This window comes from Prinia subflava, chromosome 3, assembly GCF_021018805.1.
Source record: "Prinia subflava isolate CZ2003 ecotype Zambia chromosome 3, Cam_Psub_1.2, whole genome shotgun sequence".
NCBI classification, from domain to species: Eukaryota; Metazoa; Chordata; class Aves; order Passeriformes; family Cisticolidae; genus Prinia; species Prinia subflava.
Window position 1 is genome coordinate 5161297 of NC_086249.1, and position 14776 is coordinate 5176072.

Below are 14776 nucleotides of genomic sequence, written 5' to 3' on the forward strand. Positions count from 1 at the left end.
ATTCACGGGAATGAATTCTTGAACCTACTCAAAAGCACATCCAAAATGTTTCTTTAGAGGAACACTGATACTTGAGCTGTTTCTGTTCTCAGATAAGAGAAGATAACAGAACCACTAAAGAGAGAAGTTTTCAAATGTGAACACATGTTTGAGAATTTTTTGTATCACTTTGTGGTTTGGGCCTGCTGGCTTGCAATAGATTTGCATAATTCAAGGCTAATCTGTGCAGCCATTCTCTCAAAAGAGAGAAAACATTTTGTTTGCAATCATAGTCATTTGGAGTAGTAAGAATTAGCAAAAATGTAAGCCACCTCATCAGAAATCAGAAATATGAAACACAATTTAGTAGTAGAAGTTTGATTAGCAAATGAGGTTTCACAGTCTGGCTGCCCCACTGTGCCATAGGAGAGGCTCCTGTGGGCTGAGGGCTTGGCTGGTTTCAGCAGTGATCACAACCCACACAAAAAGGGGAACACAGGCAATGTGTGTTCACACTGACAATGACAAAGTAAAAAGGCACAAAAACAATGACTCAGACAAGTTGTGTGACTTATTTTTATGTCAGCTTTGGTGATGGGGAGGAGAAAGGCTGTGCTTGTGGAAGGGCAACCCTGCCTTTCCAAGGGACAGGGCTGGGGAAAGATCATGGACCTGTGGAGATGGGGGCAACCCCAATGGAGGAGAGGTGGGGCCAAGGCTCTGCTCTTTCCCTGAGGCAACACATGACCTAATGAGTCTGCCTCTTGGCTTGCTTTGGTCTCTTTAACCTAGAAAAATAGTTGTGTTAGAGAAGCATCAGCAGCTCCTGGGTCTTCACTGATGATGGGTTACAGTCAGCTCTAACTGTAGCTGTAACTCCTCCGAGTTACATTTGCACTACTCATGGCAGCATGGCTTTTCCTGGAGCTCAGGTCAAAGCCAGGGTGGCCTTTCCTCCTGCAACCCACAGACACAAGGTGCTCAGCCAGTTTTGAAATCTGTGCTTGTATTTAGGTGCTTATGAAAACCCAAACTTACGGACAAAGTTGTTGTGAAAAACCCAGTACGCCTCCCTGCTTAGAAGCACAGCTGGGAAAAGCTGAGTTCCCGGCTTTGACATTTGTTGTCATACCCCCTAAAATTCAGCTGTGTCATAGAGCAGGAGGCTCTCACAAGGTGGCATTTACTCATGGGGGGATGTCCCGAGAGTAAGTGCGAATCGTATAAGAAAGGGGAAGTGGCACTCAGTGGGTCCCTCGCTCGTCTCACTGAGCACACAGCTAAGATGATGATGGTCACTTGCCTGCTCCTCTCCACCATCTGGACCACTGCCCCAGGTAACTCCCTTGTCTGTCTGGGTGTCTGTGTCATTATCCTAACATCATTAGGGACCTCAGTGGCTGTGCCAGCCTCCTTCTGTGCTGCTGGTGCTGCAGTCCCCACCTTGACCCACCTGGGGCAAGCCTAGTGGTGACAGGGCACTTGTGGCACTGTACTACTTACCTGAGGCTCAGGAGTGTCACTGCTGGTTGCATCCACTTCTTAATTTACCACCAGTGCATTTATAAATGCCAGAGAGATGTATAAACTTTTTGCAATGGGCAAATTATAAAGCAGGCAAACAATGCTTGTAGGTATTTGCTCAGGCCACCAAAAGCATGCGTGTATTACACCAGTTTTGCATTTAAAAGTCATGTAGAAAAGGCCAAATTAGTTTCAAACTAGCTTTCATGATCATGGTTTGTAGTCTGGCACTGGTGAGATCTGGAAAGCAAAGTGACTGGCACAGCTTGACAACTGGCTTCTTGGTCTTTGATGGAAATCTGCCTGGCCGTGGTCACAGCCAGAATTTCAGAGCATTTTGTCCAGTAGGTTAGCCTAGTGTACCTCTGGGCACTGCAGACAGCCTCAGCCTTTCTTGTGAATTATGTTTTCAACGCTGCAGCTGTTACTGCTCATGCTGACATGCTGACATGCACAAATAAACCTTGAAAACTATTATGCCAAGAGAACTGTGGCGCTGAGCTGTCAGCTTCACCTTGCCTGTAACCGTAAAAATTTTTTCATGTCTATGAATTGGGAGACGAGGCTGATGTTTTCTTCTTCTCATTGGAGAATTTTAATACTATGGCATTTATGCTGTGAAAGTTTTCTGCCTGTGGGCCTTCAGTAGGGTCTCTTCTGCAGCTGTTTCTCAGCAGCATGACTTCCATGTTGAGATAAGAGAACAGATGTTGTTTGCCTCTTACCTTGCTTTTTTCTTCTGTTTTTCTGATCTTTGCCAGTCTCTGACAAGTGTGAATACATGCTGTATAGTGAGACACATAATAATTTTTAGTAGTTTTACTGATTTGCTTCACCCCATGCCACAGGAGGGCTAAGAGGGTGGTATTGGGCCAACAGCAGTTTGGTCATCAGCATGGCTGAAAATTTATGGAATCTGTCCATGGGTGCCCATGGGATAGCAGTCCTAGCAGACAAATCAGTGACTCCCAACACCAGAACAGCCTTTCTCAGTGGTGCTCTCTGCAGCACAGGTATCAGGCTGGCAAGATGCTTGGTGTGAGAGAAGGCAGGTCCACTGAAACTCTCTGGGTAGTTCTTTCAAGCTGCATTTTCAGTTTTTCCCAGGATAGAGGGATAGAGAAATCCTCCAGAGTTGCTCTGCTTGGAAATGAAAATTGAGGGGCTGTGGGGGCCTCTGCTGGGGTTGGGCTGCAGAAGACTGTAAGAAATGCTGAGTGTGGCACCTCCTTCTCCCCCAGCTTTTGTGCAAGTGATGAACAGAAAGGTCCAGTCAGTCCAGGTGGGAGGAAACGTCACCTTTTCATGCCGGTCAGTCACAAAAGACGATGTGATACAGGTGACCTGGCAGAAGGAGATGGACGGGGCTGAAGACAACATAGCAACCTACAGTACCATGAATGGCCAGAAGATAGCCAAGGCCTATGTCAGCCACGTGAGCTTTGCCCGCAGCGAGTTACAAGCCTCAGCCATCTCCCTTCATGGAGTGACCCTCCAAGATGAAGGATGCTACAAATGCATCTTCAACACATTTCCCTCGGGGGCTGTCACCGGCAGGACGTGTCTCAATGTCTATGGTAAGGCACTGTAATTTGTGTACGGGCACTCAGCTGAGGACCGAGTCATTTTTCCTGTAAAAATTTCCCCTAACATTGCTACATTGATCTGGGGAAAATGGTTCTCCCTGGCTCTGTCCCTCTCTGGTTTTGTCTCTGATGGGAAACCAGCGTTGAACAGTTCTTTAATTTTCTTCCCTTTCTAGTCAGCAACAGCAAGATTCAAAATTCATGCGTAACCCATGACTTCCTCCAAGTTTCCCTGGTCCTGTACTGTGCTGACAGCTGCCTGGCCACAGCCATGAACCCTGTGCTCCTCTGCTTCCTTTCACTGCTGCTCTCACTTTCTAATCCTGGAAATCAGGCAATTTTTAACTCGCTCTGCATTTGGTTGTAAAAAAATTGCAAAGTACTCAAAAGGCAAAGAGGCACATGCATGACCAGAATAGCTGGAAGCTCATTTTGAAGGTAGAGTAAAAATAACAGCAGTTGAGCTGGGGTCAGGAAACGGATTAAAAAAAAAAAAAAAAAAAAGAAGGCTGAAATACTGTACAGCTCATGGGATTTGACACACGAATATCTTGAGCAAGTCAGCATCAACTAGCTTAAAAAAGAGAGTTGAAACAAGTTAGAGTCAAGATGGCAATGTTTGTCACCTCCATATGAAATCATCACCTAGCAAGTGCAACCTGAAATAAAGACAAATAGATGAACTCAGAAGAACTAAGAGTGACAAGCTGCATATCTTTCGAGGAAAGCTGCTGGGGTTTGTCCAGCTGAGAAAGCTGAGACATTAAACATGCTCTGAGGGCAACCTGTTGGCTCCTGGCTTCCTCAGGGATGAGACTGCTGTGGAGAAACTGGCCAAGGATCATATCCCATGAGGAGAGTAGCAGTGTTTGTGCCCTGTTGCTGGTGATATGACCCCTGCAGAGGGGGGATTTTGTTTATTCCTAGTACCTTCTGCTGACAAAAACACAGACACGTATGTCCACACATGTCTCTGGAGTCCTCTGTGTGGAGAAAGGAAGCTCCTAACTCATAGGGGATAGGAGGTGGTGGTGGAAAATACAAGGGAAAACCAGGTCTGGAACAAAAGGGGTTTTTCCCCTCTTTTGGGAAAACTAGGGCAGAAAAGAGAAATGGGGAGAAATTCATGCTGTATTTCATATATGAAGAGGAAAGTTCCTAAAGAAATCCAGTTCTGAGTCATTCAGAGGGTAAACCCTGATTATACATTATAGGAAAAACATGGAAGTGCCTTGCTGAGGGATCCCGTTCTTTTTAACGATGTAAATCTAAACACAGAGATTTCTTTTGGTTTTGGTTTTGGGGAAATTCCCAACCTTTTCGGCTATGGTTCATCCTTCACCAGAGCACTCCTAAAAAAAAAAAGGGATTTTTTTCTGCTGCCACACACACTCATGCAAGCATCTCTTCCTGCATCTCAGATGAGAACGCATCAAGTGAGAAGGGTTCAGCTTCTCTCATAGGCCCACAGGCCACTGCCAGAGGCTGCCTCACTGAGGTCATGGTGGCCTTCCTGAAATGTGCTGTATCAAACCAGCCCTGGAGGGTCACCATGAACAAATGGAGCATTTGGCACTCCCACAGAAGGCTTTAGTTCATGTATGGTCATTTCACTGAAGCTAATTTATACAACACTACTTAAAAGCCACAGACTTGCTCATTATTCCCCAGCTCCTAATGACAGGAACAACTTGTCTGAGCAAGCCCAGAGGGTGCCCCATGAGGGAGAGTGAAGCCAGCAGGAATCTCCCAAGGCTCAGAGGTTCAGGGCAAGGTGAAAATGAAACACTGCCACGTCTTTGCCCTCAGAGGGGACTGCCAGGGAATTTACAAGAGGGTAATTGCCCGATTGCAGCAGCCTTTGCAAGCCTGGCTGTTCCAGGACAGGACGGGCACCATCACCATGTGATGAGGGGAAGCGAAATCACCTAAGAACTGGATACAACACTGTGAGAAAAGAAACAGGTGTGACTGGAGGGATGTCACACCTGCCTGGCTGAGAACAGCAAACCCAGGAAGAAGCAGAAATGTCCTACCCTACAGCAAAATCCATTTTGGAACAGACTAGTATCAAGCAAGCTTGGTGGGTCTCTTTTGAACAGCCTGATGCCTTTCCTCCTTCATTTCACTTTGGAAATGTTTTGCCAACCTTCATTGTCAAAGAGGATGAGAATGAAATCCAGGATGGGATTGAGGGAGAGGTATGGAGAGGGGAATGTGCCACATGACAATAGGCAAGACTTGCTGAAGTCACGAAATTCCCTGGACACAGCACATTTGCTGTGGCATCTTTGGAGACTGCCTGCCTTTGCTGTAGATGGCACCATTTGCCTGGAAGTCTTGAGCACAGTCAGAAAAATGCCATCACAATTTCTTAGACAGGGAAACCAAGGCACAGTACTGCTGGTAAACACCCATATGGTTTGAAAAAGCTTTCTGTCATCATGAGGCATACTATGATTCCTACAATCTTTTATCATTCTCTGTAACACCACTGCTAAACCTTTAAAAATAAAAAGCATATCATGACCTGATGGTCCCCCTCTAATTACAGAAAGCCATTACAGAAGGTCCCTTTTTCAAATATTTGGGAATGCTGACAGAGCTCAGATAAGCAAGTAATGGCACACAACATCTCAGGCAAAGACTTTTTCACTGGAAACAAGTATCTTAATGAAAGGCAAAAGGAGCAGTTAAGTGTATGCATCAAACATGAACAGCCAGCACATACAAGCAAAGAGTGTAGTGGGATTTTACTGCAAAAGCAAGCACTTACAGGTTTTGACAGTGCATCTATTACAGACATTTGCTAGAGAAGCTCAGCCCTACAGGATCATTCCTTGGGGTCCATTGTGAGGAGAGAGAACTGCTTAGTCAGAAGAAGTGCAGGTGCAGAGTGCATGTGTTTCTGGCAAGGAACTGAGAATTTTTTCTCATCCTCCATGGTAACATCTGTGACTTCTCCCTTTGATTTATTTTGAATTTTGCTACCTAATATTTGCTACCTAATATATTGAAGTTAGTGCTGTGGGTGGACATGTTATTTTATGCATCATGTGAGTGAAAGAAGAAGTTCAGAGACCATTTATTAATCAAAACATAAATTGTTTGTGATACTAGTCTTTTCATACCTCAGAGATTTTGAGAAGTTCCAACTGAAATCCCCCTACACACTTTCCTTGTTTTTCTCAGAGGTTTCAGCAACTCTGTGGGGGTTGAGTTTTTGTCTATGGTTGATGCAAAAACTGAGAAATACAAGTGTATTTTTCTAAGCTTGCACAACCATTGATAATAAATCTTCTTTTTAACCCTTCCGAGAGTCTAAGCTAGCTCAGTCCTTCTCAGGCTCTAGAGGAATATATCAAAGACAGGAAAAAGGATTCAAAAGAGGCTCTAACCCTTAGCTGCAGTAAGATGTTTATTCCAGGTGGTCTCCAGAGGGAAAGAGAGCGTGCACAGAGGAACAGGGTCTTTTCTCAGCTCTTGTCAGGGAGGGACAAATTGGAACACAGCCAATGGGGTCAGAAAGGGAGGGAAGGGTCAAACTACATAGTACAAGCTCTAGGGGTCCCTGAGGGTGTAGAAACCATTCCCACAGGGGAATGTAACAAACCATAATAAGTAAATGAGGTCAGGCTTGTAAAAAATCAAACAACAAACAAAAAGCAGCAAAATTGGTGGTATACAAAGTCTTGCTTCCACCCTCTGGCAGTTATGGCTTGGAAGACACAGACAACCTTTTGAGATGCATCTGGAATTGTACCAGGAGGTTATAGGTGCCATTATGAACCTGGCACACACATTTCCCCCTTTTTGCAGTCTGCTACGCCTCGCAGGCAAATCTTTGCCTCACAGAAGAAAAAATCATTGGTTTTCCTAGGAAGAACAAAAATAAGTTTTGTTTGCTTGTTTAAAAGCAAGATTGCTAAATGATAATTGTATGTTCTAGTGTTGGGACAAAAATTAATTTCAGCATAAATATTACACTTACCATTGTTATTTTCCTTATGTAAGTAGTAATGTACACATGGAGTTCTACTAATTAGAGTAGTGGATACTTTTTTAATCAGAGGGCATTTATGTTAATTCAGACCTGATTGAAACTAGAATTGCCACTGGACTTAAATGCATTAAAAAAGCAATATTCTCAGAAACAGAGACCTGGAAGTAGAGTGTGGTTTAGACCCCTATTCCATCAGCACAGGCACTGCAGTAGAAGGCAGGCTGGTGAGCTGCCATGCAGAAACCCATGGATTGCACACCCAAATGGAACTACATGCCTTCTAGATAATGGTCTGACCTTATCAAACTGAGAGGATTGAACTAGGCAATCTCCTGAAGTCCCTTCTGACCTAAATTATGACCAAAGGATAAACAAGCAATTTTTCACATGGGACATGCTTTATGTGTTCAGATCTCACCTGTAGTTCTATCCAGGTTGAAATTGACTTCCTGAACTTCTTCCCTTTATCTATTCCTTGCAAATGCAGTTTGTATAAATAGGAATCAACAAGTAGGCTTCATGTGAGTATGCATCAATGATGTCTGTAGTTCATCCTTCTTCCAGACTAAAATTAAATGTGATAGCATTCACAAATGCTATCTGGAGTGAGAGTGTTCAGAAGAAGTGATCTTTCATGATAGTTTTGAGGGATGCTATGATCCACCCAAAACCCACTTACAAGAGGAAACAAAGGTATACAACCACAAACCCTCCACAGGTGAAATCCAACAGTGTAACCACATACAAGTTCACTATTACTGTCTTGCATAAATAGAGGCATTTAATCTTTTGATTTGCAGCTCTACACACCTCAAAGAGCAGTAAAGCTAATCCTTCAGGTAATTTTAAAGGAAAATAATTCTAACTCAAATTTAAGCAGTTCAGCTCTTTCAGAGAGAAAAGGACATGTAACTTCACAGTTTCACTACCTTCTGCTTTTAACTCATCCACAAGCACCACTTCTCAGCAGGGATACTGCTGCTAGTAACAGAACTGAAACAGATGCTTCTACCCTCTTGCCCTTTCTTTTCTCTAGCTCTCCACTTCCAGACTGCTGTCTGATCACTTTCGTGTTTATTCATCACTGCTGGGTCTTTGGGAAAGGGGACCTAAGATTAGATAGCAACCTTTTTCTCCAAAATAAATCTAAATACAGATGCTCTTTACTCAAACATCAGCAGAAACTAATGGACTCTGTTACTTTGTTGTTTACAGTCATCTCAGACCCCAAAGTGGAAACTAAGCTTCTACCCAGTCCAGACAAAGCTGAGGACTCCGAGAAAATGGTGGGGATGAGCTGCTCAGCAACAGGGAAACCAGCTCCAAAAATAACCTGGCACCTTCCCGGCATCCTGCAGCAGAAACCAAGGGAGTACCACATAATGTTGAGCAACCAGACTGTGACTGTCATCAGTAATTTTACCCACACCCACTCCAAAATCCTTCAGGAGTACCTCATCACTTGCGTGATAGAACATCCTTCTCTGAATGTGACCCTGGTCCTACCCACAGACAGCCTGAAGCAGGGTCAGTATGTAACTCTGCTCCTGCTCTGGAGTGGGGCAGAAAATGGGAAGCAGCTTCTGGGGTAGATCAGGAAACTCCTCAGAGAGCTGGGAGCAGGTGGGGAAGGCACCTGGAAGAGCAGCTGTGGCTGGGCTTGGGAGGGATGGGGGAGGTGCCGTGGAACATCCAGGTGCCCTGGCCAGTGGCACTAATGTCCTACTGTTCCTCAGGTCCCCTTACCCACCATGATGTGCCCCAGCCTCCCAGACTCTGTGAAGGACTATTTGTGACAGGGTTCCCCTGTCACATGACATGACAAACCAAGATGTGCCAGCCTTGGGTAGCTCAGAGGGGCTGGGTTCTGCATGCCTGACCTTAACATCAGACCCCAAGCCCAGGTCTGCTGGCAGTGCCACTTGTGTGCATCATACTGGAATGTGCTCCCAGTTCCCCTATCCACCCCATTTCACCCCAGGGAATGGCCAAGGGATGCTTGAAATGGGTTTTGGGTTGTTTCTTTACTTTATGCACAAACTGAGTACCTGCTGCTTTCCCCACAGGTCCAGAGAGCAGCACGGCACCAGCCACTGTCATTGCAGTGGGGGTCCTGGTGCCCCTGACCACCCTTCTCCTTCTCACCTGCCTTCTCTACCACTGCCACAGGCACCTACGTGACCCAGAGAGAAACCCCACCTGGCAGTGCTGGGTAGGTCTGCCTTCCTCAGGGTGCTGCAAAATTCACCCCTGCTGGTCTTGGGGCTCAATACCACAACCTGCCCAAGCCAGGCTGTACCTGGGCTGGAGAGGGACACAGGAATGAGCCCCCAGCCAGACAGCTGGGAAGGGGAAACCTGATTCTGCACAGCTGGCCTACAGGTGCCCAGGAGTGCTGACAGCTGGAAAACTTTCACTTTGCCAATGACAAGACTTGCTGCCGTGCAAGCCTCACTCTACTACTATATTTATGCACAAAATAGTTGTGTAAGCCGTGGCCAGGCCCTTGGACTGGTCTTCTGCAGCTCCTAAAATAACTTCCCTCAGCACAGCCAGTGCAGCTCACAAAGGCAGCAGCTTTGAGGATGGGTCTCAAACAAAATGTGGCAGTAGAGAAAAACCATGCCTCTGTGAGGGAAGCCCAAGGTGCCATGCTGGGGCACAGGCTGAGGCACTGCTGGTTGTCCAAAAAGGCTATCCTAGTGCAGGGGGTGCAGGATACAAGCCTGAGGTGGGGGTAAACTGAGTGAAGTGGCATCATTTCAAAAAATCACCGTCTTAGTTTTTGATGGCTCCTCATCCTCCTTGCATTTTATGCCTAGCATGTGCACCCTGGATTTTGGTGAAAATTTTGGAGAAAAAGAAGCAGTGGAGGAAATGCAACACGTCTTCCATGGGTGCTGTACCTCTAGGACCGAGTTGAAGGCTGCTGGTGGGATTGCAAGGGGAAAACTTTAGTCTCCCCTCACAGAGAGATGCAAGGACTCACTTGGCAATAGAAATATCCGGGATCTTTACCCTCACACTTAAAACTTCCATATATTTTGAAGAAATAAACACAACAACCTCTCTTTCATCAGGTACTTTCTGCCTGCACCAAAGCCAAGAAGTGCAGGCAGTATGGAGCTGCAGGCAGGTGGGCTCCTGTGGTGTCCCCCAGCTTCAATGCACCACTGAACACCTGAGAAACAGCCCAACCTACACAAGAGAGAAACTCTTAAAATAGCACCTCAAGCTTCCAAGCAAACCTCCTGTGACTTTCTCCAAGAGAAAAATAAAAAAGGGACAATTTACAATAGACATATATTTATTTTATTACACGGTAATATTCTGTTTTGTAAGAAAAAATGTAAAGTATTTATTTGAAATTCAAGCTGTGTGGATCCATTTAGTGGAACTCATGCTTTCTATTTTGGGGAGTTTTAACATTATTTATTACTCTTTGATATTTTACCATTATAAGCTCAAAAGTGGATGGAGGATTGTCTGAAAAAAGGCTACAGCATTTTGTAAGGCTACTGGCTTGGAAAGTGTTCCTGATGGACCAAAGGAGCCCCCCACCAGGCGCTGGGCTGCAGAAAACCTGTGGAACAGCCCACTGCTCTGACCTTCAGGTGTTGCACTTGTTCCCCAAAGGGCACAAGAGATCAGGCCAAGGCTGCAGCCAGCCTGAACTTATAACCCAGGTGCCAGGAGCAACAGGCTTCAAGCCAGGAGTCATGAGGAAGTGCCAAGTCCAATTTCCAGCAACTTCTCCTGGAAAGCAATGTAAAAGGCACATAGGTGTTTCTCAGGGGTTTCCACAGCCCCCTTCTTAATGTCCCTGATCTATCAGACCTGCCTTGTGTTTCCTGGCATCCCACCCACCTGCAGGAAGAAACAGGGCAATAAAAGGGCAGTTGCAGGGTTAGAAGGTTGTCCAGTGCATTTTGTTTGTGTCCTGGTGTAGTGGCACTGAGTGCAGTGGGAAGCAGGAGGCTGGCAGGTCTGAGGAGGTGACTGCTTTATTTATTTCCGTATGGGCAGATAAGTACCAGTGCAGGGCAAGGAGTATTCCCTATCCTGACAACGCTTTGCTTCTAAGCAGTGGGTCAGATCTGAGCTGCAGTCTCCTGTAACTCCCTGAATTGCAACATATGCTCATGAAGTCTTGTAGACTTAGGGAAGGAGAAATGAACCCACCTGGCTCACGCTGGTTTTGTGGGAAGCCACCAGTGCAGGCTGTTTTCTCTCCTTCTGGCTTCCTGGAGCAAATGCATATAATCTGTTTTTTTCCTCATCCATGTATTTCAAATGAGCATCCCACATGAATCACTAAGTTGCAGTCAAAAAGCCAAGTGAACCAAAATGAAAGCGAGTGAACGAGTTAGGAATGAGTAAACCTGGTCTTTGCTATAAAATACTTCTCTTAGCCCCCCCTAACATCTAGAAATAACACAGCTGGTAAGAGGAAAGGGGAACTGGCTGCAGCTGTTAGAAATGGGGTTTTTCCTCTGTTGCCCCCTAATTGTCAGAGGAGGAAGTAATGGTTTGTCCAAACTTCCACCACTGTAATTTCATTTCTTCCTTGATGAGGGAAGAGGCCAGGGGAGAAGAAGGTTTTCCCCTGGGTTTGTGGAGGGCAGGAAGGGGGTGGAGAGCCCCTGGCACCCTTCTTGAGCAGGCTGTGTGGCCTCAGCTCTTGCCATTCTGCAGAGTTTGCACTTGCAATTTAGAGCAGTTTATTTGAGTTTTAACGTGAGGTTTCTGCTTGTGTTTAGACCAAGGTTTTGTTGTTTTTGTTGTTTGGTTTGTTGGGTTTTTTAAATTAAAAAAACATCTCTTGAAGAAACAGGGAGTTTAGACATGGGTAGAGAAAGGGATTTCCTGAGCGAGCAGAGAAAGGCACAATGCCAGTGAGAAATCCATTCAAACCCAGGAAAATGGCCGTGTCTATTATTGCTTTCTGCAAGTTTTCTCCACTACCTGGAGTCTGGGAAAGCAGGGCTTGGAGTCACAAAAGTATCTGTGTGTGAGTTTGTGTTTCTTCTACATTTTAGCTGAATGTAGAGATTTTTAAAGCTTTTAGAGGTTTCTGCTTACAAGCATGATAGGTCCAGCGGTTGGGTGAGGGATGCAATGGCTCACAGGTAAACTTCTGTACCAGACTGATTGTTCATTCATGATATCAGAATGAAAACATAGCATCCAGTCACAGAACACTTAAAGCCAATACATGCACTTACCTTCATGCTGTACAAAGCCATCTACTAAGATGCAGTGGCATAAAATGCTGTGTGCTACTGCTGTGGTGTTTGGCCTTGTAGAAATGAAATTAAGGCAAGAATACAGACTATGGATAATTAACTGGCTGATAGCCATGGGGGAAAAAAACAATATGAAATAGATACAAACCATCTTTTGTGGAATAAACAAAAGCATGGCTGGGAATCAGAAGTTTTGACTGTGAATGATGAACCTTTTAACTGCTGTTATAAGATTTCTTTGTGATTAGTTTGTGCTTGTCTGTCCAGTCACTTCTGTTAACAATTTGTAAGAATTCCTTGGAGGTTTTATTTCAAATGGGTTTATACAGACACCTAGTGTTTAATAAATGTGTGATTTTAACAAATGGGTGAGTTTGATCCCCAACACCTTTTGTCTGCTGTTGCCCTGCATGGCTGTAGGTGGAGGCAGTAGATGATGTTGGTGTGGAGCTTAAAATGAGAAATAGAAATAAAATTGGTAGGATATTTAAGTGAAATAGACTGCTCTATTCTTCTCCTCCAATACAAGTGATATGAAGCAGATTAACTTTGTAAGTAAATGGAAGCAGACTATATTTTCAAAATAAATTCTACAGGAGTGTTCTGAGCTACTGCTGCCAGCATAAAAAACAAAACAAAACAAACAAACAAAAAAACGCCTAGGATTTTTGCCTGTTTTGAGGCTGGGCAGTTTTCAGTCTCACCCAACTCTGCCTTTGGCCACTTTGTGTCACTGCATTTTGTCCAGCCTAGGGATACGTGGGGTTGATGCAGGGTACAATTTCTCCTGACTGATGGGAAAAGGGCAAGTGGGAATGCCATCTTCCTGCTTGCCTCCCACTTAGATAAAACTGGTTCTGGGTAATGTGCCTCTCTTTATAAAGGAAATGTAGCCTGCACCTCTCAACTTTGGGATCCTTTGACCCTGACGTTAGCTGATTTGGGTTAAGATTTTATCTCATGTAAGAATTGTTTTAAATAGTTGAGATAGATACACAGATAAATAAAATGAAGGTACTTCAGGCTGTATAAAATGTCCATGCTTCTCTTTTGGCATGCCAGGCTATTTCAGAGGTGTATTGTGATGGTATTTTTCTCTGCCTAGACATTGGGTTCCTGGTTCTAAGAGAGCAGTAAAATGTGAGCAAACTGGCCCCAACAGCTCTGGCTGAAGATATGACTTTGAAATGTAGCTGAAATGTTTGTCTTAGATATTTTACAGGGACTGGCTGAAATAGGAAGAATATTTGTCTTCTGAAACCAGTGCTGGCAGAGGCATGGGACTAATTTTTTACAGTGAAAAGAAACTTTGTTTTGGTGATAGACCTTTGAAAGCATCATTCATCAGTTCTCCATTGCGTGACCCTGGGGGAATGATTCATCTGAATATCACACCAGTAAAATTTCTTACTAAATCAGGCACGGAATAAAATATAAGCTAAATTAAATATAAACAATTAAATATAATTGTTTTTCATTGAATTTTAGCATTGAACCCCTGGAAATCAGCTGAAATATGAGAATTGCACTAATTGATTACATTTTTCTCTTTTTTAAATTAGACTATCAAGCCAGGCAGATATAAATCAAGTGTATTTTTGTCTTCACTCTCAGTACACCAGAAATTGCTCATGTTTTTGGAAGCCATAAAAAGGGCCTTCTCATATCTCTGCTGCTTTCATCTTTGGACATAGAAAGCTGTGTGTGAAAGGAGCACTGAATATTTGTCCAACTCTTTGTAGATGGACTCTCTTGTAGTCTGCTCAACTTTGAGGAAAGCTACCTGAAATTTCTGGGAAGCTTGAGAGAATCCTCAGTCTCAGACCCCTACACAACACAGAGTTTTAAATTCTCTAAGGTGTCAGAAGCTGTGGTCCATAACCACCCTAAGGAAAAGGCAGCTTAGTTTAGTAAAAGAGCATTTGAAATTGTACATGATAGGCTAAGATGGAATGAAAACCTTGCAGAAAAAAAACCCCTACAGATTTTAGTACAAAGAAGAAAAAAACCTTTTTTTTTTCAATCAGAATATTTTATTTTATATCATCCTTTAGGTAAATTGCAGAAAGCCCAGGTCTCATTATAAACACCCAGGCTTACATTTCAGTTTAAAGAAATCAATTTGGCTTGAGCCTTTCTTGTTTACAGGAATGTAGCTATTTTCATAAAAGAGATTGTGGTGGATTTTATCTGCCCATCATCTGAGTGACAAGAAATATCATTGTTTGTTGCAGGATTCCCTCTAAATACCAGAACATATACCCAAAGAGGAAAAAGGGGAAATGTCCTAGTGTAGTTTTCTGAGAATTTTTGCATACCTACTTTCTGAGAATCTTTGGTTTAATTTTAAGCATATTAAATGTAGGGTGCCTACTTTCTAGGATTTATTAACAGAAATAAGGTGTCAGTTGTCTACTCAGTACTTTAGTATTTATGTA

At 44.0% G+C, this 14776-nt stretch overlaps 1 protein-coding gene across 1 annotated transcript; it reads left to right on the plus strand.

Moving 5' to 3' along the window:
- Positions 1 to 659: 659 nt before the first annotated feature.
- On the plus strand, positions 660 to 12980 carry LOC134548513 (OX-2 membrane glycoprotein-like). Its single transcript, XM_063393417.1, is given in 7 exon segments — positions 660 to 685; positions 1142 to 1247; positions 1250 to 1316; positions 2745 to 3080; positions 8308 to 8619; positions 9159 to 9314; positions 9317 to 12980. Coding segments are annotated over 7 exon segments (1140 nt in total). The 3' UTR covers positions 9454 to 12980.
- Positions 12981 to 14776: the final 1796 nt, after the last annotated feature.